The sequence below is a fragment of the Ranitomeya imitator genome, chromosome 7, assembly GCF_032444005.1.
Source record: "Ranitomeya imitator isolate aRanImi1 chromosome 7, aRanImi1.pri, whole genome shotgun sequence".
NCBI classification, from domain to species: Eukaryota; Metazoa; Chordata; class Amphibia; order Anura; family Dendrobatidae; genus Ranitomeya; species Ranitomeya imitator.
Genome location: NC_091288.1, coordinates 144,195,137 through 144,221,565, shown reverse-complemented (window position 1 = coordinate 144,221,565; position 26,429 = coordinate 144,195,137). Strand labels below are relative to the sequence as shown.

At 42.2% G+C, this 26,429-nt stretch overlaps 1 protein-coding gene across 2 annotated transcripts in view; it reads right to left on the bottom strand.

Moving 5' to 3' along the window:
- HECW2 (HECT, C2 and WW domain containing E3 ubiquitin protein ligase 2) overlaps positions 1-26,429 on the bottom strand; it is a 378,118-nt gene that overhangs the window by 126,617 nt on the left and 225,072 nt on the right. For both annotated transcript variants that reach the window (XM_069733887.1, XM_069733888.1), the window contains 4 exons: positions 24,226-24,320; positions 22,857-22,929; positions 5,197-5,366; positions 3,883-4,025 (listed from right to left, as the gene is read on the bottom strand). In XM_069733887.1, coding sequence (XP_069589988.1) covers positions 3,883-4,025; positions 5,197-5,366; positions 22,857-22,929; positions 24,226-24,320 — 481 coding nt within the window. The remainder of the gene's footprint in view (positions 1-3,882; positions 4,026-5,196; positions 5,367-22,856; positions 22,930-24,225; positions 24,321-26,429) is intronic.

Sequence of the window (26,429 nt, the reverse complement as noted above, 5' to 3'; positions counted from 1 at the left end):
TCCTCGTACTCAGGACAAATTTTACAACAACTTCTGGGGCCTAATTTCTTCTGTTACCCTCGGGAAAATAAAAAATTGGGGGTAAAAAGATAATTTTTGTGAAAAATATGATTTTTAATTTTTACCGCTCTACATTATAAACTTCTGTGAAGCACTTGGTGGGTCAAAGTGCTCACCACACATCTAGATAAGTTCCTTAGGGGGTCTACTTTCCAAAATAGTGTCACTTGTGGGGGGTTTCAATATTTAGGCACATCAGGGGCTCTCCAAACGCAACATGGCATCCAATCTCAATTCCAGTCAATTTTGCATTGAAAACTCAAATAGCGCTCCCAACGTATGGGGTATCAGCATACTTAGGACACATTTTCAACAACTTTTGGGGTCCAATTTCTCCTGTTACCCTTGGTAAAATAAAACACATTGGAGCTGAAGTAAATTTTTTGTGAAAAAAAAGTTAAATGTTCATTTTTTTAAACATTCCAACAATTCCTGTGAAACACCTGAAGGGTTAATAAACTTCTTGAATGTGGTTTTGAGCACCTTGAGATGTGCAGTTTTTAGAATGGTGTCACACTATGTGGTCCCTAAATAAAAATGGTTTTATAAAAACTGTAAAGCGCTGCGGAATATGTTGGCGCTATATAAATAAAGATTATTATATAAATAAAGATTATTATTAAAGATTATTATTATTGTAAAAATGAGAAATTGCTGGTCAACTTTTAACCCTTATAACTCCCTAACAAAAAAAAATGTGGGTTCCAAAATTGTGCTGATGTAAAGTAGATATGTGGGAAATGTTACTTATTAAGTATTTTGTGTGACATATCTCTGATTTAAAGGCATAAAAATTCAAATTTGGAAAATTGCGAAATTTTCAAAATTTTCGCCAAATTTCCATTTTTTTCACAAATAAACTCAAGTAATATCAAAGAAATTTTACCACTATCATGAAGTACAATATGTCACGAGAAAACAATGTTAGAATCATCAGGATCCGTTGAAGCGTTCCAGAGTTATAACCTCATAAAGGGACAGTGGTCAGAATTGTAAAAATAGGCTCGGTCATTAATGTGCAAACCACCCTTGGGGGTAAAGGGGTTAAATACAGTGAAAAGTTAGAAAAAAAAAAAAGTTTAAAAAAATATGACCCCCCACAAAAGTTCAAATCACCCCCCCTTTTGCCCCACTGAAAATAAAACAATAAAAAAAACACATATTTGCTATTGCTGCATTCAGAAATATACGATCTATAAAAATAAAACAAATTAATCTGATTGGTAAACGGCGGAAAGAAAAAGAAAAAATCAAATTGAGAATTACGTTAGTTGGCTCCCGCAACACTGCAATACGCTGTAATAAGGCAACCAAAAAATTGTATCCAATCTAAAATGGTACCAATAAAAACATCATCTCAGGCTGCAAAAAAATAAGCACTCACACAGCCCAATATCCCGAAAAGTGAAAACATTACAGGTCTTGGAAAAAGGTGTCAAAAGCAAAAAAAAAAATTCTTACAAATTTCAGGACTTTTTTTTCACCTCTTAAAAAAACATACATGTTTGGTATCTTCGTACTCTTATTGACCTGGAGAATCACATTGCCTGGTCAGTTTTACCATATAGTGAACATGGTAAATATAAAACACAAAAAACTAAAAACAATTGTTGAATTGCACTCTTTTTTGCATTTCCGGCACATATGGAATGTTTTTCCTGTCTTCCAGTACACTATATGGTATAACGAATGGTGTAATTCAAAGTACTATTCGACCCACAAAAAACAAGCCCTCATATGGCCATATTGATGGAAAAATAGAAAGGTTATGGCCCTGGGAAGGAGAGGAGGAAAAAGCGAAAAAGCAAAAATGGAATTTAGAGCATCCAGCTGTATCTTGTTAGCAGTATATGTATGTTTTTTGCAGTATAAAATGTGATATGAACATAGCCTTACAGAAAACTGATTTTCTGGGACAATAAAAATGTCACATTCCTTTCAATAATAGCAAATTGTCAATGCCCTGAGACAGCAAAACAACCCTACCTCATCATCATAACACCATCACCAAATGTAACCATTGATTTGATGGTTTGAATCCTTTACTTGAATTACATTCCAACATATTACGAAAAATCTAAATACAAATACAGTGTGTCTGTAAAGTCATGGTGCACTTCTGACCAGTCACTGGAAAGCAACAAAAAACAATAGAAATGTGAAATCTGCTCCAAATAAAAGAAAAACTCTCCCAGTTTCATACCTTTTCAGTGCAGTTCTATGTGGGCTTTATTTGTTGCCCTACACACATCCAAATGATAGTGAAGTTCTTGCCACACACGGGTAAGGACGTCTGGTGTAACAGAGTGAATAACGTCTGTGATTCTCTGTTTTATTGAAGGTCGCCTCATCGCTAAACACAATCTTCTGCAAAAATCTTGCATCATTGACGATCTCATCAAGCATATCTGCAGCAAACACGCATCATTTGGGTCTATCCGCAGGTTTGATAGCGTGCAACAGCCGCAATTTGTACCCCGTAAAACAGAGACGTTTCTTTAACACCTTATGAACTGTAGTCTTGCTTAGGTGTAATTGTTGAGCACACGCACGCACAGATTTTATATTCATGTAGCACTTTGGTCACGGATTCAAATCTAGCGAGCCACAGAACCCGCTGAACTTTCCTCTGTACCGTCCACATCTCGACTGGCATGGAAAACCACACAGCTGGCATAAGCTCTTGGTAGCATGATGTCACAGACCTGGCAGTGTAGTAATCAGAGTTCAGTTTATCAGGGGTTAATCTGACTGGGAGCTCAGCAACAGGTTAAATGAGTTTGTGTTGTTTGATTGGTTCTTGTTAGCTCTCCTCATGAATAGGTCTGATATGATTGGTCCAGAGAAAGGGCGCCAAAATGTAAACTATAAATAGATCCTGTGACTGGTCAAAAGTGCACCATGACTTTACGGACACACTATATATATTATAAATATAAAATAAAGGAAGAGTTAAGAGTTAAAGCAAACCTGTCAGCGGGATTTTTCTAAGTAAACTACAGGCATTATCAGGTTGGCGCTGTTACACTGATTAAAATGATACCTGGGGTGGAGAAATCCCTCTTGCGGTTCTTGTGTAATCAGTGTTAGAAGTTTTCAGTTAATGAGATGCCCGTGATCCCGGGCGGGACTGTAGGCAGAGTCTTATCCTCCTGCCCGCCCCAAAAGACAAACATGTTCCTCATCATTGAGATAGACAGACAGACGGTTTCTGTTTTGGGACCTGTAGTTTACTTAGCAAAATCCTGCTGATAGGTTCGCTTTAAAGGGTATAAAAAGTAACTTTTCAGAATAAACTGTCACATATACATGAGGAATAACACAACTTCAGTCCATGCTATGACTTTGCAATTGATTTTTAGCGGGATGGAGGAGACTAGCTTTTATGATGTCTCCTATACACAGCACACAGAGAGACAGAGAGGATTCTTGCCCTTCATTCCTTAGCACAAAGACAAACAGTAGCATCATGGATGAAATTATTGAGTATCGAGCAGTGTACATGTGACTCCAGATCAGAACAATCTTTTTTACATCCCTCTGCTTGCTCTCTTCCTCCACCCTCCTCTATTAATGGAGTTTAAAATGGAGGTATAACCTAACACACCTCACTGTGCCATCAGTAAGCAAGATGGATTTGAGCAATTTTTTTTTCAGAGGAGGAGAGGGAAGTAGTGGCTCATAAGTAGAGAAAAAAGTAGAGTTCACGTATTATAAAGTTTCTTATGTTTGCCTGCACTGTTAGTTTATATAAAGTTAGTTGAAAGTACAGTTCCCATTTAAATTAGCAATATATTAGCTTAAGAAATGAGAAATATTTACCCAATTGCATGTCTTTCCAATAGCCTCTGTACTGGTATAGTCAATTTTCCAAGAAATCTTTTGATGATAGGACGACTTTTCGCAAATTTATCTTTCAGTTCAACTTCCAAAACATCAGTCAGAAGAGCAACAAAGGAATATTTCTAAATATAAACAAACTAAGTTAGAGTTGCAAACAGTTTACTATCAGTAGATTTGCTTATAACAATATTATTCAATAACGGTAATCTCGCCTCAATGGGACCAGATAATCAGTAATTCTGAATGATCTTTCAGGTCTATTAATTTAAAGGGAGTCTGTCACCTCCAAAACTCAAACATTCTTAATGCCGGAGTGCTGTCATCACACTCTCCTGTGTACAGCTGCACAAAGATGGCCCAGTAGTGGGCGGCTGATGCTGACAGAAGAGGGGGATGAGAGCGCACTCACACGGATAATGCAGGAGCACACGCGCACAATGTCAGAGCGCACTCATACCCATCCCCTGACGGCATCTGCCACCCACTGCTGAGTAATCGTGCTTGCAGAGAGCAGCCGCGGCAGATCGAGAGGTGAGATGGGAATGTACCTGCACACTGACACTGTGTGCTCTCATCTCCTGCAGTATCTGTGCATGCAGGTCTCGGATTTCAATGTAGGCAAAGTGAGAGCCCCAAATCAAGCACGATCAATTACTATAAATAAGAGGGTGCGAAGGATGATAATTGATTGTGTGGAGAAGTGCCCTGAGCCCTTGGCCACCCCAATTTTACAATGAAGAACCTTCTTTTACATATGTAATACAATGTTTTCAGTATAGTGGAATCTGTACCACAAGTATGATTTCTATTGGGGCTAAGTCCCCTGTATCAATGTATAAGTGATTTAATTTGAATTTTTGGGGTGACAGGCTCCCTATAATGCAGATCACAAAAATAAGTCGTATGTCTTTTCAGCAGATATGCAGCTTGCTAATCCCTATTTTCTATTGGCGTCTTTTTTGTTGATATTTATAATTTTGTAGAATTTGTATTGTGGCGATGAAATGTTGAATGTGCTCCCTGCATTGACATGTGCAACTGATTTTAACATTTCTAATAAGCTGTCATTATTCTTATTCATTATAATCAATATTTTTCTTGTGGCTTTTATGAGAATAAGGTTTTATTATCTTATGTTAACATTTTCTTTGCTTTCATACTAGGTCCTATAGAAAATATAATATAAATGATATGGTATGATATGAGGTCAATCAATCTTGTAAGTCACTTTACATTTGCAATGCTAATGTTGTAAATCATCAACACACACCAAATATACAATAATTTTAATACCTCTCCATGCCATATTGGATTTGTAGTATTTGCAATAATTGATGATCTCCTTTCTTGTCCGTGGTGGGCAAAGGTTGGAAAAGTACTCTTTTTCCCAGGTCGGATAGACATCTTTAGATAAGGGTCCGGATTAAAAAACATCCCTTTCTTTAGCCCCACAGCTCTAATATCTAAAAGATCAAATAAAGTGATAAAAGAAATATCTCACAATATTTAAAAAAATACCGCAAAAACGTGCAAACCAGAGCTCGCTTTGTAAAAAAATGTCCTACAGACAATTTTTGTGATGTGCTAGATCAGTGTTCCAGAGTTTCAAAGTTTTGATTTTGAAAGATGACAAAAGCCCATCGAGTTAAACCTGTAACCTAAATTTTTGATCCAGATGAAGGCAAAAACCCCACAAGGCAAGTGCTAATTGCCCCAAATTAGGAGCAAAATTATTCCCGACTCCACATACGACAATCAGACTAGTTCCCTGGATCAAAGTCCCATCTGCAAAATTTAGTACACAAAACCTGTAATATTTTTCAAGAAAGGCATCCATGCCTTCCCTGAACTTTAGTGAATTGACAACTACAACATCATGTGGCCGAGAGTTCGATAATCTCACTGCTCTTACAACAAATAATCTGAATCTATGACAATGGTTACATAAGCTTTCTTTTAGGCATAGATGCTAGGTTTTGTCATCATCGCAGGCGAACAAGTAAAAAAAATAATTAGAAAGAACTCTGTACGGTGCCCTCATATTTGTACATTGTAAGAAGATCGCTCCTAAGCTGTTGTTTTTCAGACTGAATAAGCACTAGTTTGATAACCTGTCTTGGGATTGCAGTTCATCCATTCCCCTAATAACCTTGGTCGCTCTTCTATGCCCCGCTCTAGTTCAGCTATGTCTTTCTTATACAAGGAAGGAAGCCCAAAATTGTACACAGTATTCTAAATGTGGCCGCACTTCTCCTACTGAATTGGATAGAGGTGAAACTATGTTCTTGTCACAAACTTCTCTACCTCCTTTTATGCATCCTATGATTGTGTTTGCTTTGGCAACAGCTGTCTGACTGTGGTCACTAAAGGTAAGTTTGCTGTCCACCAATGTTTCCAAGTCTTTTTCAGTGCCATTTTTCACCAGTGTTTTACCATTTAGCGTATAATTGTACATTTTGTTTGCTTGGTTGAAATGTATGACCTAACATTTAGATACGTTCAATTATATCTCCTAGAAAATTATGGAAGCTCACCACGCTTGCCGAAATTCAAAGCTGAGATCCTAGTATCCGGAGAGTGCCAGGATCCGCTGGTGGAGCACAGCAAGACACGTGAGCGAATTTAGGAAACATTCAGCACTGCCATCCCGTGGAAAAAATCTTGAAATTTTGAAATACCACTGTATTTCTTGCTAGGTTATTATTATTTATTATTAGGTTAGGCAGGTAACATTTAATGGAGACTTTATGTCATGTGTCATTGGATTTTCCTATGTAAATTCTGTAAATAAGAAGTTGTTTAGTAGCTTGGACTCATCTTTTCCAAAATTTCACCTAGATATCTTGGACAACATCTGCAAGGAGTTTGTATGTTCTCTCCGTGTTTGCATGGGTTTCCTCCAGGCACTCCGGTTTCCTCCCACATTCCAAAAGACATACTGATATGGAATTTAGATTGTGAGCCCCATCGGAGACAGTGATGATAATGTGTGCAAACTGTAAAGCGCTGCGGAATATGTTAGCGCTATATAAAAATAAAATATTATTATTATTTTGGATGGGGCCGATACTATTATTTTTAAAGTCTCTTACCATTTATATAGATGAAGAATATTTTTGAATTATTTTTACTTCTTTTGACCATCAGCCTCTGTCTCAATCTTTGCTGCCTTGATTTGTTTTTTTCACACAATCTTTTTTCTCCCCAGAATTTAATACCTTGTCAGTACCCTCTTCCTTTAATTCCCTAAATTCTTTCTTTTTTGTCATTGGTTGCACAACTAACTCTATTTTGCAATAGAGGTTTTCTCATATTTCTATCTTGCTTATTCCCATAGGGTATGTACACTCTATGCACAATTAAGCAATTTGTATTTTTCAGGATTAATTTAATTATCGAACAAGTACAATGCTGTCAGTTAACCCAAAGGGTTAATAAAACTAAATATTTAATAAAGCAAAAGTGAGATTTTATCGTTCTTCTAAGAATAGCTATGTGTTCAGAATTATTGGTCAGCTGTTAGTGTGCAGAATTATTATGCAACTAATTGAAAAAGTAAATTTTCTCATCTGTAAAATCGTCCTTAACCCCTATCTGACCTCAGACGGGATAGTACGTCCGAGGTCAGATCCCCTGCTTTGATGCAGGGCTCCGCGGTGAGCCCGCATCAAAACCGGGACATGTCAGCTGTTTTGAACAGCTGACATGTGCCCGTAATAGGCGCGGGCAGAATCGCGATCTGCCCGCACCTATGAACTAGTTAAATGCCGCTGTCAATCGCAGACAGCGGCATTTAACTACCATTTCCGGCCGGGCGGCCGGAAATGACGTCATCGCCGACCCCCGTCACATGATCGGGGGTCGGCGATGCTTCAGAATAGTAACCATAGAGGTCCTTGAGACCTCTATGGTTACTCATCCTCGGCAGCTGTGAGCGCCACCCTGTGGTCGGCGCTCACAGCACACCTGCAATTCTGCTACATAGCAGCGATCTGATGATCGCTGCTATGTAGCAGAGCCGATCGTGCTATGCCTGCTTCAAGCCTCCCATGGAGGCTATTGAAGCATGGCAAAAGTAAAAAAAAAAAGTTAAAAAAAGTGTTAAAAAAATAAAAAAAATATAAAAGTTTAAATCACCCCCCTTTCGCCCCAATCAAAATAAATCAATAAAAAAAAAATTAAATCTACACATATTTGGTATCGCCGCGCTCAGAATCGCCCGATCTATCAATTAAAAAAAGCATTAACCTGATCGCTAAACGGCGTAGCGAGAAAAAAATTCGAAACGCCAGAATTACGTTTTTTAGGTCGCCGCGACATTGCATTAAAATGCAATAACGGGCAATCAAAAGAACGTATCTGCACCAAAATGCTATCATTAAAAACGTCATCTCGGCACGCAAAAAATAAGCCCTCAACCGTCCCCAGATCACGAAAAATGGAGACGCTATGAGTATCGGAAAATGGCGCAATTTTTTTTTTCTTTTTTAGCAAAGTTTGGAATTTTTTTTCACCACTTAGATAAAAAATAACCTAGTCATGTTAGGTGTCTCTGAACTCGTACTGACCTGGAGAATCATAATAGCAGGTCAGTTTTAGCATTTAGTGAACCTAGCAAAAAAGCCAAACAAAAAACAAGTGTGGGATTGCACTTTTTTTGCAATTTCACCGCACTTGGAATTTTTTTCCCGTTTTCTAGTACACGACATGCTAAAACCAATGATGTTGTTCAAAAGTACAACTCGTCCCGCAAAAAATAAGCCCTCACATGGCCAAATTGACGGAAAAATAAAAAAGTTATGGCTCTGGGAAGGAGGGGAGTGAAAAACGAACACGGAAAAACGAAAAATCCCAAGGTCATGAAGGGGTTAAAACCCATCCTGCATGATAATATAGGTGAATTTAATGAAAATGTAGAATCCCTGTGGGTGGAGATAAGGGGAGGGGGAAAAATAATAAATTACTGATAGGGGTTTGTTATAAATCTCCAAAAATAATGGAAGCAATGGAGAATATCCTCGTAAAGCAAATAGATGAAGCTGCGACTCAAGGAGAAGTCATTATTATGGGAGACTTCAACTACCCTAAAATAGATTGGGGAACAGAAACCTGCAGTTCCAGCAAAGGTAATCGGTTTTTGACAACTATGAGAGACAATTACCTTTCACAACTGGTTCAGGACCCAACAAGAAGGGGGGGCACTGCTAGACCTAATATTAACCAACAGGCCAGACCGCATATCAATTATAAGGGTTGGGGGTCACTTGGGAAATAGCGATCACAAAATAATAAGTTTTCATGTATCCTTTAAAAAGATGTGTAATAGAGGGGTTACAAGGACACTAAACTTCAGGAGGGCAAATTTCCAACGGATGAGAGATGATCTTGGTGCAATTAACTGGGACGATAGCCTGAGACACAAAAATACACAAAGAAAATGGGAGACGTTTATTAGCATCCTGGATAGGACCTGTGCACAGTATATACCGTATGGGAATAAACATACTAGAAATAGGAGGAAACCAATATGGCTAAATAGAGCTGTAAGGGGCGCAATAAGTGACAAAAAGAAAGCATTTAGAGAATTAAAGGAAGTAGGTAGTGAGGAGGCATTAAATAAATACAAAAAATTAAATAAATTCTGTAAAAAGCAAATCAAGGAAGCAAAGATTGAGACAGAGAGACTCATTGCCAGAGAGAGTAAAAATAATCCTAAAATTTTCTTTAACTACATAAATAGTAAGAAACTAAAAAATGATAGTGTTGGCCCCCTTAAAAATAGTCTGGGTGAAATGGTGGATGAGGATGAGGAAAAAGCCAATATGCTAAATGACTTTTTTTCATCAGTATTTACACAAGAAAATCCCATAGCAGACAAAATAACTAGTGATAAAAATTCCCAATTAAATGTCACCTGCTTAACCCAGCAGGAAATGCGGCGGCGTCTAAAAATCACTAAAATTGACAAATCTCCGGGCACAGATGGGATAGACCCTCGAGTACTGCAGGAATTAAGTACAGTCATTGATAGACCATTATTTTTAATCTTTAAAGACTCCATAATAACAGGGTCTGTACCACAGGACTGGCGTATAGCAAATGTGGTGCCAATATTCAAAAAGGGGACAAAAACTGAACTCGGAAATTATAGGCCAGTAAGCTTAACCTCTACTGTGGGTAAAATCCTGGAGGGCATCCTAAGGGATGCTATACTGGAGTATCTGAAGAGGAATAACCTCATGACCCAGTATCAGCACGGGTTTACTAGGGACCGTCCATGTCAGACTAATTTGATCAGTTTCTATGAAGAGGTAAGTTCCGGACTGGACCAAGGGAACCCAGTGGATGTAGTGTATATGGACTTTTCAAAAGCTTTTGATACGGTGCCACACAAAAGGTTGATACATAAAATGAGAATAATGGGGATAGGAAAAAATATGTGCAAGTGGGTTGAGAGCTGGCTCAGGGATAGGAAACAAAGGGTGGTTATTAATGGAGCACACTCGGACTGGGTAGCGGTTAGCAGTGGGGTACCACAGGGGTCAGTATTGGGCCCTCTTTTTAACATATTTATTAATGACCTTGTAGGGGGCATTCAGAGTAGAATTTCAATATTTGCAGATGACACTAAACTCTACAGGGTAATCAATACAGAGGAGGACAATTTTATATTACAGGATGATTTATGTAAACTAGAAGCTTGGGCTGATAAATGGCAAATGAGCTTTAATGGGGATAAATGTAAGGTCATGCACTTGGGTAGAAGTAATAAGATGTATAATTATGTGCTTAATTCTAAAACTCTGGTCAAAACCGTCAATGAAAAAGACCTGGGTGTATGGGTGGATGACAAACTCATATTCAATGGCCAGTGTCAGGCAGCTGCTACAAAGGCAAATAAAATAATGGGATGCATTAAAAGAGGCATAGATGCTCATGAGGAGAATATAATTTTACCTCTGTACAAGTCACTAGTTCGACCACACTTAGAATACTGTGCACAGTTCTGGTCTCCGGTGTATAAGAAAGACATAGCTGAACTAGAGTGGGTGCAGAGAAGAGCGACCAAGGTTATTAGAGGACTGGGGGGTCTGCAATACCAAGATAGGTTATTACACTTGGGGCTATTTAGTTTGGAAAAACGAAGACTAAGGGGTGATCTTATTTTAATGTATAAATATATGAGGGGACAGTACAAAGACCTTTCTGATGATCTTTTTATCATAGACCTGAAACAGGGACAAGGGGGCATCCTCTGCGTTTGGAGGAAAAAAGGTTTAAGTATAATAACAGACGCGGATTCTTTACTGTAAGAGCAGTGAGACTATGGAACTCTCTGCCGTATGATGTTGTAATGAGTGATTCATTACTTAAATTTAAGAGGGGACTGGATACCTTTCTGGAAAAGTATAATGTTACAGGGTATATACAGTAGATTCCTTGATAGGGCGTTGATCCAGGGAACTAGTCTGATTGCCGTATGTAGAGTCGGGAAGGAATTTTTTTCCCCAATGTGGAGCTTACTCTTTGCCACATGGATTTTTTTTGCCTTCCTCTGGATCAACATGTTAGGGCACGTTAGGTTAGGCTATGGGTTGAACTAGATGGACTTATAGTCTTCCTTCAACCTTAACAACTATGTAACTATGTAATTGTTTATTTTTATCTGTTAAAGTAAGAATAAGAACCGAACAACTCAAAATGTACAAAAAATTTTTTTTTTTAAATATCAGAAATGTTAACAAAAAAAACAAAAAAAACAGTAACCAATGTAGCCTCCCTTCTTTTCAATAACAGTCATAAGCCTTCCATCCATGGAGTCTGTCAGTTTCTTCATCTGGTGAAGATCAACTTTTTAGGCAGCACCAACTACAGCCTCCCAGACACTATTCAGAGAGGTTTACGGCTTTCCTTCACCATAAATCTCCCATTTAGGAAGGGTCCACTAGTTCTCAATGGGCTTAGGTCAGGTGAGGAAGGGGTCATGTTATTCTTTTATATTTAAGGCCTTCACTGGCGACCAAGCAGTGAAGTACTTTGATGCATGTTCTGCATAAAAATCATGGTTTCCTTTAAAAGATGCAGACTTTCTCTGGTACCAGTGCTTGAACAAAGTGTTTTCTAAAAACTGTCAGCAGCTTTGGGAGTTGGTTTTGAGTCCATCTTAAACCTGAAAAAGTCCAAGTTTAGGAATACCAGCCCATAGCAGTACGCCTGCTCCATCTTGGTGGTATCTCAGTTGAAGTAGAGGTCTGTGCCTGTTACAGATTAAGCCATGGTCCCATCTATCTGGTCTGCCAAGAGTCTCTTTCATCTCATCAGTTTATAAAACCTTTGAAAAATCTATCTTCAGATATTTCTTGGCACAGTCTTGATGTGTCAACTTCTGTGTGTCATGAACGGAGGGATGCGGCTTAGCTTCCTTAGCTTACGCTCTCACGTCGCCAGGCAACGACGACGTGGGGTGTGCGTGTGCATCCCAGGTGATAATAGAATCTGGACCAACTGGACCACAGGGGGGGGCTCGGACCTACCCAGACTATAGAAGGGTAGCGACTGGGGTCTGTGGCAGCTGAGCATGTGGGCAAGGTGGTGACATGCAAGACTAGATGACACTCAACTTCAGGTAAGAAGAAACAAAGTTTAAAACATAAAGTCATTGTACAGAACACAAGACACAACAATGCTAGGCTCCTGATTCCGCAAATCTAACAAGGGTTAACATCTCAGGACAGCAGACGTCAGACGATGGAAAGAGGTCATCACGGGTTGATGCAGTCCAGGGTTATCTGGCACGGGTCATGTCAGGAGAACTGCTCTCTCAGGCCTCAGGCATGGCACAGGCACAGCAGGAGAACATCAGACACCGCCCTCGAACAGACATCATCACAGGATGGACCCTAGGGATCAGGAAGGACATTGGGACACAAGCAAAACACGGACAGCATGGATCCAGGAACATCGACAAGGCAGCTCAAGACATCGGCTGGTCAGATCCAGGACACACAGGCAGAGCCGTAGCCGAGGAACACGAGTAGACTGGAGACTCCCTAGAAAAATGGCGGAGGAGCCCATCCAGGAACACAAGTGGAACCGACTCTGAAACACCGACTGGACCACCAGGACTACTGACTGGCTATCTGGACACAGGCTGGACATCTGGAACAAGGGCAGGACATCTGGACTCTGGAAAACAGACATGGCTCCAGGCAGGGAACGGCAGGACATCAGGGACACCGACAGAATATCAGGGAAGACTCCAGGCACCAGAAGACGGTCATCAGGCACCAGGCAGAGGTAGTCAGGCTACGGGCACCAGGCAGCGGTCATCAGGCTCCAGGCACCAGTAGTCAAGCTGCAGGTACCAGGCAGCGGTTGTCAGGCTCCGGAGAACAGACACAACCTAGAAAGGAACTCAAGCGGTATAGTGCAGGCACCGCAGCATCGGAGCGGAGCTGGACGGAGCTAGAACCGCATAGTAGGCTGAGCACAGCTTAGTAGACTATCCGCAGGACCACCGGACTCCATCTTCAGAAGACGAACACAGGTTTATTTTCAAGACTCAGGTTACAGGAGACTCACAGTCACTGGGCACATGGTTCAAGACACAGAAGGACTTCAGGAATATAACAGCAAGAATCCACATTCAAGGCAAGGACTTTGGTGCCAACACAGACAGGATGGGTCCAGGGACAAAGACATCAGCTTTCCTAGAACTGATAGCAGCAGAACAGGAGCTGAAGAACAGGCAGACCAGGAGCAACATGGAGGACCAAACACACATGGCTATGTTAAGAAACCTAATGAGAAGCTTTGGCAATGCCCAACAGGAAAGAGGAACCTTAAAAAGGAGCTGCCCCTCAGCAATAGGCTGGGGACAGCAATTCAAGTGCACACACTGCCCCATATAAAAGCAGGAAAGGTGTGGCCGCATGCACCCTAAGCACAGACAGAAACCAGTACAACATAGCCAGCACAGGAACTGAGGCCTAGGGCACCTGGCAGCGGCTGCAAGCCTGGACACATGTGGAAAGTCATGCACCAGCTGCAGAGGACCTCACAACCCATGGATAGCTTCCACGGCTGCAGCCAGGGACTGCACACGCGGATGGTCATGAAGCGGAGCAAAGATTCTCAAACACATGTACGGCTATGCAGCAGAGCAGGGAACTGAGCAGAATCCATAGAGGTGACAGACAACAGTATCCAAGCTGATTAGGGGGAAAGAAGTAAAGGGTAAGAGCACAGACATGCAGAGTAACGCTGGGGAAACAAGGCACAAACAACGGCGTTACACTGTGTCTTGTTCAGTGGTGACATTTCAGCCTCCCTACCTCGGCCATGTCGCTGAGCACACCTTGTATTTCAGGGCACTCCATGGAGGCTAGAGCTCTGGAATATGACCGCACTGGACGATAATGGCTTCCTAATATATAAAAAGTCAACCACCAGCACTCGGATACAGGATGCACGCTCAGAAGTCCAAGGATCCAATCGGACCAATGATCACAGAAAAAGAAAAAGGAGCAGCGTCCATACCAGGTGAATAGTATCCAAAACGATCTGTATTCTGCCATCATAGAAATACAACGTTTCGGCTGGGTTGGCCTTTGTCAAGTATACAATGTATCAAAAGTGGCCATCTTAAATAGTGTGGAGCCTGTATGGGCACCAATCACCATCAAGGGGCGGCCTTTATTAAATCTCCATAAAATCACATAATACGTGCTCATATTCCACACAACATAAGAAATCAATAAATTAGCAACCGATTACGGTTATATCACATAAATACTAACAACAATAAAAAAGAAAAAAACACAGGAGACATGACATCAGATCGCTGTCCCAATCGTAGCTCTAGCTATTCCATTGCCATGGAGATAATTCCACCAATCACCAGATATTATTCATGTCCGCATGTCACTTATCCAATCGGTTTGCTGGAAAATAAAGGCGCACAAACTATCTGTAGCCAATCACCACCTACCCATGTAAAGGTGTCCATCCGCCCTAGAACGCCTGCGCACAGTGTACACCATAGTGGCGATCATGTGACCACCTCCTGGTGTAACACACAGCGCACGCGCCCAGCGTCACAGGCTAAACGTCATCGCCGGAGACACGGCATAGAGCGCAGTCACATGATCGGCACGGAGGTGCTGTAGCGAGTAAACGCCAGCATCTCCAGCACGCCCACATGCCGCACCACGCCTGCGTTCACAGAGAGGACGCGGACCCAGCCAAATCCATGGCAACAACCCTCTATACACATGGGATATATCAATCACAAGCTGATTTGGCAGACAAGGATCAAAGGGAGGAAAATACGTTTAAGCTAGAGAATATGAAGAAGGGATGTCAAATCCCAAGTGCACTATAGAAAAAAATGTAAAACATTAAAAATTACAACAGCACATAGTTAAAAATACACAGAAGTAGACGCACCATTGAGGTAAATCGGGGGATTCAGGACATATAATTGTATATTCGTAGATTATTAAACCACATTTAGCCAATCAGGCTGTGACATCTATAATGCCAAAATCAGGACATACATATTTGTAAATTATAATCTACATTTAGCTCTTTAGGCTGTAGCGTCTCTAATACCGAGATCCACCTCAACTCTTTTTGTTTAAGTTTAAGTGTCCTATCGCCCCCTCTCCTCAAGGCAGGGACCCCATCTATAACCCTAAAACGCAATTGGTTGATAGAGTGTCTACTGAAATGTTTTGGGATTGGTAAATCATGTAAATTTGTTCTCATTGTGCTCTTATGTTTACTTATTCATGCTCTCACTTCCATCGTTGTTTCGCCAACGTACATAAGTCCACACGGACATACTATCAAATAGATGACAAATTTCGAAGAGCATGTGTAACGTTCTCTTATCATAAATTTTTTACCGGTTCGAGGATGGTGAAAACTATCACCCCTAAGCATGTTGCCACAACAGGCACAGTTGAGACAGGGAAAGTTGCCCATCCGAGGAGGACACAATGTCCTCTGGACGGCAACCCTATCTGTCCCAACATCTGACTTCACCAATCGATCTTTAAGATTACGCCCCCGTCTATATGAGAGGATGGGACGTGAACAAAAGTCTTGAATATGAGGCAAACCCTTATGCAATAACCCCCAGTGTCTATTCAAAATATTGGCAATGCCATTACTGGCTGGACAATAGGTGAAAACAAATGGTACACTTTTCTGTTTAGCCTTTGTTCTATGGGTTTGCAGATCACCATCAGATAATTTAATTACTTTGTCCTTAAGGTACCGTCACACTTAGCGACGCTGCAGCGATACCGACAACGATCCGGATCGCTGCAGCGTCGCTGTTTGGTCGCTGGAGAGCTGTCACACAGACCGCTCTCCAGCGACCAACGATCCCGAGGTCCCCAGTAACCAGGGTAAACATCGGGTAACTAAGCGCAGGGCCGCGCTTAGTAACCCGATGTTTACCCTGGTTACCAGCGTAAAAAAACAAACAGTACATACTTACATTCAGCTGTCTGTCCCTTGCCGTCTGGTCCCTGCACTGACTGCTGGCCGCAAAGTGAAAGTGAAAGCACAGCACAGCGGTGAGTCACACAGCGGTGACTCACTGCTGTGGCTGTGCTCTGCTTTCACTACGGCCAGCAGTCAAGGCAGGAACCAGACAGCAAGGGACAGACAGCTGAATGTAAGTATGTACTGTTTGTTTTTTTACGCTGGAAACCAGGGTAAACAGCGGGTTACTAAGCGCGGCCCTGCGCTTAGTTACCCGATGTTTACCCTGGTTACCAGTGAAGACATCGCTGAATCGGTGTCACACACGCCGATTCAGCGATGTCTACGGGGAGTCCAGCGACGAAATAAAGTTCTGGACTTTCTTCCCCGACCAGCGATCTCCCAGCAGGGGCCTGATCGCTGCTGCCTGTCACACTGGACGATATCGCTAGCGAGGACGCTGCAACGTCACGGATCGCTAGCGATATCGTCTAGTGTGACAGTACCTTTATGGCTCATCACTTTCACCTTCGGATACCCTCTAAGGTACCTTCACACATAACGATATTGTTAACGATATCGTTGCTATTTGTGACGTAGCAACGATATCGTTAATGAAATCGTTATCTGTGACAGCGACCAACGATCAGGCCCCTGCTGGGAGATCGTTGGTCGCTGAATAAAGTCCAGAACTTTATTTCGTCGCTGGACTCCCTGCAGACATCGCTGGATCGGCGTGTGTGACACCGATCCAGCGATGTCTTCACTGGTAACCAGGGTAAACATCGGGTAACTAAGCGCAGGGCCGCGCTTAGTAACCCGATGTTTACCCTGGTTACCATGCTAAAAGTAAAAAAAAACAAACACTAGATACTTTCCTAACGCTGTCTGTCCTCCAGCGCTGCGCTCTGCACTCCTCCTGTACTGGCTGTGAGCCGGAAAGCAGAGCGGTGACGTCACCGCTGTGCTTTCCGGCTCCCAGCCAGTACAGGAGGAGAGCAGAGAAGCAGAGCGCAGCGCTGGAGGACAGACGGCTGTAGGTAAGTATCTAGTGTTTGTTTTTTTTTACTTTTAGCATGGTAACCAGGGTAAACATCGGGTTACTAAGCGCGGCCCTGCGCTTAGTTACCCGATGTTTACCCTGGTTACCGGCATCGTTGGTCGCTGGAGAGCGGTCTGTGTGACAGCTCTCCAGCGACCAAACAGCGACGCTGCAGCGATCCGGATCGTTGTCGGTATCGCTGCAGCGTCGCTTAATGTGAAGGGGCCTTTAGCATGAACTTCTGACACATTTCATCCAATCTTTTGTCACAGACCTCAGTGGCTGTGACTATCCTATGTACCCGAACTAACTGGCTCCAAGGTAATAAATCCATCATCCTTCTAGGGTGGTAACTATCATAGCACAAAAGACTATTTCTGTCAGTCACCTTCGTAAACAAATCAGTCCAAAGATTACCGCCTTGCTTCATATTCTCTAGCTTAAACGTATTTTCCTCCCTTTGATCCTTGTCTGCCAAATCAGCTTGTGATTGATATATCCCATGTGTATAGAGGGTTGTTGCCATGGATTTGGCTGGGTCCGCGTCCTCTCTGTGAACGCAGGCGTGGTGCGGCATGTGGGCGTGCTGGAGATGCTGGCGTTTACTCGCTACAGCACCTCCGTGCCGATCATGTGACTGCGCTCTATGCCGTGTCTCCGGCGATGACGTTTAGCCTGTGACGCTGGGCGCGTGCGCTGTGTGTTACACCAGGAGGTGGTCACATGATCGCCACTATGGTGTACACTGTGCGCAGGCGTTCTAGGGCGGATGGACACCTTTACATGGGTAGGTGGTGATTGGCTACAGATAGTTTGTGCGCCTTTATTTTCCAGCAAACAGCGATTGGATAAGTGACATGCGGACATGAATAATATCTGGTGATTGGTGGAATTATCTCCATGGCAACGGAATAGCTAGAGCTACGATTGGGACAGCGATCTGATGTCATGTCTCCTGTGTTTTTTTCTTTTTTATTGTTGTTAGTATTTATGTGATATAACCGTAATCGGTTGCTAATTTATTGATTTCTTATGTTGTGTGGAATATGAGCACGTATTATGTGATTTTATGGAGATTTAATAAAGGCCGCCCCTTGATGGTGATTGGTGCCCATACAGGCTCCACACTATTTAAAATAAAATACTTTTTTCAGGCTGTGTTTTTTTTTTGGACAATGTGACTACAGGGTTAGTAATAGGGGCGTCTTATAGACACCTCTGCTTTACTAACCCCTGGGCTTGATATCAGCTGCCAATACAAAGCTGACAACAACCCCAATACTATAACCCACTTGCCACCGTACCAGAGAAAGTGGGAAGAGCGGAGGCTAAGCGCCAGATTTGGCTCATCTTATGGATGCGCCATTTCTGGGGCGGCTAAGGACTGATGTTGGTAGACTGGGAGGAGGGGCTAAATCCCTGGCCTGCTCCCAGGTTATTAATATCAAGTCACAGCTTTCTGCTTAGCCTTTACTGGTTAGAATTTATAAGGGGAACCTATGTCAATTTTTGCTGCAGTCCCCTGTAAACTAACCAGTAAATGCTATGAAAACAGCTGTGAGCGGCTATTAATAGCCTGGGAACCTTTTGGGATATTGCCCCATTTCCTAGATTATTAAAGGGAACCTGTCACCCCCAAAATCGACGATGAGCTAAGCCCACCAGCAGCAGGGGCTTATCTACAGCATTCTGTAATGCTGTAGATAAGCCCCCAATGAATCCTGAAAGATAAGAAAAAGAGGTTATGTACCTTATACTCACCCGGGGCGGTCCCGCTGCGGTGGGTGTCGCAATTCGGTTCGGGGCCTCCCATCTTCTTACGATGACGTCCTCTTCTGGTCTTCACGCGGCGGCTCCGGTGCAGGCGTACTTTGTCTGCCCTGTTGAGGGTAGAGCAAAGTACTGCAGTGCGCAGGCAGCAGGCCTCTCTGACTTTTCCGACACCTGCACACTGCAGTACTTTGCTCTGCCCTCAACAGGGCAGACAAAGTACGCATGCGCCTGCGCTAGAGCCACCGCGTGAAGACCAGAAGAGGACGTCATCGTAAGAAGATGGGAGGCCCCAGACCGGACCGCGACGCCCACCGCAGCGGGACCGCCCCTGGGTGAGTAATAATATAACGTCTTTTTCTCATCTTTCAGGATACATCGGGAGCTTATCTACAGCCTTACAGAATGCTGTAGATAAGCCCCTGATGCTGGTGGGCTTAGCTCATCGTCAATTTTGGGGGTGACAAGTTCCCTTTAACATCAGGCCCCAAATGTGGGATTTTCCTTTGCTGACTATTAAAATGATGTGGGAGACGCCGCTATTTTTAAAATTTAGTTCATCATTTTACACTGGATGTACACAGCGGATGCTGAATACAACTGCCATCATTTTCGCCTCAGGGAGACCAGGCAACAATGATGAGAGCGGCTTTCAGGGCCCGGCGCCTGGGAACAGCTAACTGTACTGCTTTTCACAGGCGCCAGTACGTGTCACACAGACAGCAACCAGATACACGGATGTCAAGTACATACATATGGATGACACACGGACACAGACCACAGATCTCATCAGTACTGTTTTTTCCAGTACAGGAATCACCAAAATGTGGGCAGGGGGCATTATCAGTGAAAACAGAGAAAAAGACCCCATTACATCCAGCTGAAGTGATTGTAGGTTACAAGTGAGTTGTTATGACAGCCACGGGCCTATTGAAAGCCCCTGTGCCTGTCATCTTAGTATACCTATAAAGACTAGCCTGTGGTTGGTTTCCATACTACAGCATTACATTGATTGTATAGGCAATAGGTAATCAAGCAATCGCAGGTTCAGGGTCATAAAAATGCAAAGAATACAAACAACGAAAATATATAAAAAAAAAAAAAACATTTATAAGCATGGGATTTTCTCATAATCCAAATAGTGAAATTTAAACACATAAAATGAACATATTATATACTACCGCATGCAGAACTGTTTGAGTTCAGAAATACAAAAATATATATCCCACACAGATTGCCAGATGAGAGAAAAAAAATCAAAATGACAGAATCACCCTGCAAAAAACAAGCGCACAAACAACTCTATAGATTAGAAGATATGAAAATGATTGGAGATCCACTTTATTGGTCCCTGAGGCACAAGGCAAAATAAATCCAGTATTTTCAGACTACATTCATACTACTGTAAATGCAGGAAAAGCAATGGGGATGATCTTCTCTATGGTTTGCAGGTGGTGCATCATCCATATGATAATTTCAATCTAAGTAATCCAGCATTGCCAAGAATCTACCATACATATCCTGTAAACAAGGTCAGGCCAAAGAGAAGCCAGCGGAGACAGCTGCTCCGAGGACAAACAGATGTGAGGGATTAAATGCAGCACAGAGTAAAGTATTATTCTGCCAGGCTCCGGTCCTCGGATGAAGATGAGCCTTCTATCAGGCTCTGTGCGCTCATCGCTTCTGGATCACTCATGTTTCTGACTCTTCACCCCGCACCATATCTGTCTGCCGGAGTCATAGGTGACATTACCAACTAGCCATCACTGTAGATCTAAAATCCCTCAGAATTCTGATAGAAGCCGTTAGGTGAAAATGGTGACAATATGTTTAGTAGAAATAATTTTGCCATTGACAGTGAGACCCAGAGACCACTAATCAGACTAGTAATCAAGCTCCATTACATCACACATGCCTGTATCCGATATGTTTTTGGTGGTTTGCATTCCTTTCAGGTTTCTTTTTTGCCAAAACATACATGCAGATGGGTAAAAAAAAAATAGTTCTTCATCCCTGGCTGAATGTGATGTGTAGACCTTTCTTGGATGTACAGTATATGAACGACAAGAAGGAAAAGGGAGAAGAAACAGAAGAAACATACTGGGTCACCTGCACATTACACCTACAGGAGCTTTGCTGATGCCCAATACTAAATCCATAGGGTTTGCTACGGAGGTGGTTCCACCTTTGCAGCTATAACAGCATCCACTCTTCTGGGAAGACTTACAAGAAGGTTTTGGAGTGTGACTGTGGGAATTTTGTGAGGTCAGACACCAATTTGGGACAAGAGGGCCAGACTCACAATCTCCATATTAGTTCACCCTAAAGGTGTAGGACAGGGTTGAGGTCAGGGCTCTAAGCCAGTCAAGTTCTTCCACAACAATGTCACCTAACCATGCCTTCTGGACCTTGCTGTGTGCATTGGGACACACGTCACTTGGTAGCCCTGCTGCACATGATCTGCTACTTTGTGGCCAGGTTGCTGCGGGTGCTAAACACTCACAGGTGATCATGGAATATTTAGGATGGAAGAAATTTCACAAACTGATTAGTTACAATGGTAACACCCTATTACACGACCACGCTGGTATCGGTGAGCTCTTTGGGACCAACCATTCTCACACAAGTGCTTGTAAGTTAGTAATTTTACAATTTTATCATCCAAATCTTCATATGCATGTGAAGATATGTCCTTGTTCTTATATGCCAAATTGCACCTAAGTATAAGCAATTTTATTAAAGGGTTATATCCAAACCAGTTAATTGTAAACCAAAGGAATATGATACAGCATCATTTGGCTCTCAATGGGGCTCCTAGCTGGTGGCTCTTCAGCAATCCCAAGAACGAGGATCATGCACACCTCAACTCTACTCAAACAGGGCTGCAGAGCTCCCATTCTCTAAGCACTAGGTCCCTTCTCTCAGGATCAATGGAGGTCCCATTGGTGGACCCTCAGCAAGTTATTATTATTAATTATAGCACCGATTATTTCATGGCGTTTTACATGTGAAAGGGGTATACATAAAAACAAGTACAATCATCATGAACAATACGAGTCACCAACTGGTACAGGAGGAGAGAGCACCCTGCCCACGAGGGCTCACAGTCTACAAGTTATCTCCTACCCTGAGTATAAGGGATAACTTGTTAATCAGGGAGTAAACCTTATAATTTATATTACTGCAATTTACACTTTTTTTGCCTACACAGAAAACGTTTTAAAACACAGCAACAATTTTAAAGGGGTTTTCTAGGAATACAGCTTTTAACTCCATCAACTTGCCCTTCATAAACAACGTAAAATTTGCTATACTCTAAGGCTCTTTGCTGGCAGACTGCAGGGTGACATCATCACTACAGCGTATTTGACTGGTACAGCCAATCACTGGGCCCAGTTGTACATCAGGTTCATCACTGAGTTCAGTGATTGGCAGCAGCGGTCTCAAGCAGTTTAGTCAGGACGTCACCTCTTCCGCTTGTCAACAAGTACCGGAGCAGTGGCAGAGAGCTGGCCCTGGATCAGGGATGGATTAGCATAACCGATTTTATTACGTCTATGTAGAGCAAAATGATGGGGTTAAAACTGTGCTAATAGGAAACAACCTTTAAGGCTTACAAGCTATTTATGGTAAAATTAGCCATTACCTGATAAAGTAAAGCTAGCAAGCTTTCGAGATTGCTGAGAAGCGGAAAATCCATCCATACCATCTGCACCCATCTGTGAAGAGAGAGGCATTAATGATCCACATATACCATGCATAAGTAATGTGGTGAAAGTGCAGCCATCGCTCCACGGTGAGACGCCAGCGGTGGTCACCATTCTCCATCCAGCTGACGGGCAGGTCTCCTGTGGACATGCCTGCAATGCTTGGGGCGGGCATCGTTACTTGTCTTACAGTGATGCATCTATTCATTCAGCTCATTGACTAGTCAGCAAACTTGACGTTAGTCTGTCAGTATATAAGAAGAAGGCTTTTCACATTACTTTGCTGTTATATCGGCATGTCTGTTACTTTATGTGACCTGTGATGCAGGACGGGTGGTTATGGTCACCGAGATGCACTGGTGCACACACTACTTAGAGGGGTTGTCTGGTTAAAACAAGTGATCATTTATCCACAGGAAAGGTAATAATTTTCTGATTGGTGGGTGCCCGACCATCACTAGGACCCACATTGATCGGCATATCAGGATTTATTATCCCCATCAGGGTACTTTTATCCCTGTTACATAATGGCGTGGCAAGCTGAAAGCATGGCCGCCACTTCACACAGTACATTCTCCGTAGGGTGCTGGCAAAAGAGCAGCAATTGGAGGCCCCATAGACAATGGCCAGGGCAGCGGTCGTGCACGTGCAATACTGTGCCATGACTAGTAGGGATAAGATGTCACAGTTCTGCCAATCACTACAGGTCCCCACCGACCAACAAGAGATCACCTATCTATAGGATAAAAGAGAACTTGTTTTATCCAAGCAGCCCCTTTAATGTTTTGTGACATGATTTTCATAGTGATTAATATGATATAAATTTGGGGCGCAAGTGGTCACACTTCTAATAAAGAGGCCATATGTGTAGGCAATAGACGTAATGTAACAATCCTTAGTGCACAATCTATGACACTCTTTATGGGGCGCTCGATGCCACCCTGTACTATATTCACTGACGTGTACAGCATGCCACGCTACATTTCTCCAGCAGTGTCCAAAGCCAGAAGATGAGTGTCTGCACAGGGCCGTAACAGCTGCTACCCTGGGATTTAAGCAGCCAGACCCATAGCTGATTGCTGGGGCTTTAAGAAGTTGTTATCCAGATGGACACAAAACTGGACACACTACGTCGACATAAAAAAATGATAATTTTTGTGCAATTGTGATGTAACTTTTTTTCTGAGCTAAGTATATATAAAAAGTATCTAATCCAGATTATTGCACAGAAGCATTATCGGTCCCTGGACTACTGAGTATAAGTCGCTGTCAGCCGTGCCACGGTCAGTATAAGCCGGTCACACTTACCATTACCGTAGGATTCTTCACAGTGATACAAGGTGTCGTTGCTCTCAAAGATCCACTGATACCATGATAATACTTAAAACAAATTTTTATTTCAGCTGAAATGAAAGAACAGTTTTTGGTCAGTAGAGTTACAACAAACAATAATAATCAGGGCAATGTATAATATTCACATCTACCAGCCACAATATTAATCCACTGATCCCAGCAAATGTTGGAAGCCAAGTGGCTAAGTGTAAACCGTGCAGGCCTCCATAGTTTGCCGCTAACCCTAGAAAGCGCAACATTTAATGGGATATTGCAGACTACATACATTATCACCTATCCACTGGATCAGTGCGGGTCCTATGATTCATTGTGTTATTAGTTACATAGGCCAAGTGAATAACATTGATTGTCTACTTATAAAAGTGGGTAAGACGCAATCCTCAACATTGAAATTGCAAGAACCCAAAGGAGATCTTGTGGAATTGTGGAAATCATGGGATTGATAGACATGTTATTACCATGAAAATAATTAAAAATTGAAAGAAAATGTTCAAAAGCTCTCAATTTATTCATTATAAAAAAATGAGCACCAGAAACAAATGCACTTACACGTCTTGACAAGCTACCAGTGACATTATTAGTGGTTGTCTGAGGAATGTCCTGCCATGTACTTGGGCAGCAAATCATCAAGAGCCACTGCTGGCAGCTGTCTTTAATTGCCATTCAGCTTAGCAAGTCTGCTCAAAGTAACATGAGCAGCTTTCGGCCTGGCATTATCATGTTGAAAAACAGCTCCTGGGACACTGTGAAGAAATGGCACCTCCACTACTTCCATGCTGCTATTGTAGCTGGAATGAAGTCTAGAAGCGTCTGACTACCGTACATTATGCCCCCATACAATAATCCCACAAAGAGAACAAATGTTATCTTGCCATCACTGTATCCAAAACTAAAGTGGGACTAATCGAAGAAGAGTTTAGACTTCCTTTCCAGCCTCCACTGCCTTAATGCTCTGCACAATGATAACCTTTGAGAGCAGGAGCCAAATGTCAATGAAAAGGCTTTATGAGAACATCATACTGGTCCTACTCCTGGGATTATGGTGTGGGATGGCATCATGTCTGGTAGCCAGACACCTTCAGTCTCCATTCCAGATATACTAACATCTCGGCGTTATATTGACTTGGTTGTGGAACTATTGGCGCAGCCATTTCTCCAAAATGTCCCAGGAGCCGTTTTCAAAACAATGCCAGGCTGCATGTTGCTCGTGCTATTGTGAGGAGCCTGTGTAGCCGTAACATGCTACCATAGCCTGCAGTGTCCCCAGACTTGTCTCCCACAAAGCACATTTTAGAGATGGGGGTATATGTCGTAGTGTCATTAAATTGAGACTGAATTTTGAAGTATAATATGTCTTATCTATGATGACAGAGCCCCCTTTGTCTGCTGGTTTTATAATTATTTGCTTATTTTCGTTAAGGTCAGTAAGTACCGTACCCTCCTTTCTTCCTTTGTAAGATTATGTTCATATGTAATTTGCCTTTTGCAATGTTTTCTAACGTTTTCTTAATGTCTTTTGAGAGAAGAGAGATCTAGCTTTTGATAGGGTGATCATTAAGAGGTGGGCTGAAATCTCTTGGTACTCAAAACGTTGGTTGCACATCAGTATTCATTGTCGGATCTTGAATAATAAAACGTCACGTATCACAAGATACACCTCTGAAAAATTGCTTGTGCCGAAGTTTCCTCCTACTATTAAATGGTGACATCATATAATTTTATCATTGCAGCTAAGCACTGGCAGAAAATCAGTGTGGCTTCCTTTGATTGCTCAACAGAACCATAACAAAAAAAAAAAATTTAAAGAACTTTTCCAAAATTTGGACAAATTCTTTTTTGAAAATTCCTTTACAAAATATAGATTTGAAAAACACTGCTTCCTCCACCTCTCAATTTCTAGAAGACCTTCCCTCGAGACACATACAACCTTTTAGGACACATGGAATACCTTATGTACAAAACGTGTTAGCTTAGCAGGCGATTTCTAAGTCCATGGACCCAGATCGAAATGTAGTAAATATTGTACCCTGTATTCCCCAGCGCTGCTAAGCATTTCTAGCTTAGATGTTTTTGAATTACCGTAATTCACTTTACACTATGAAGTCTTGAAATAAAAAGCAACAGCGCACATACTGCAGCCAAAATGTAAAAATCCTGGC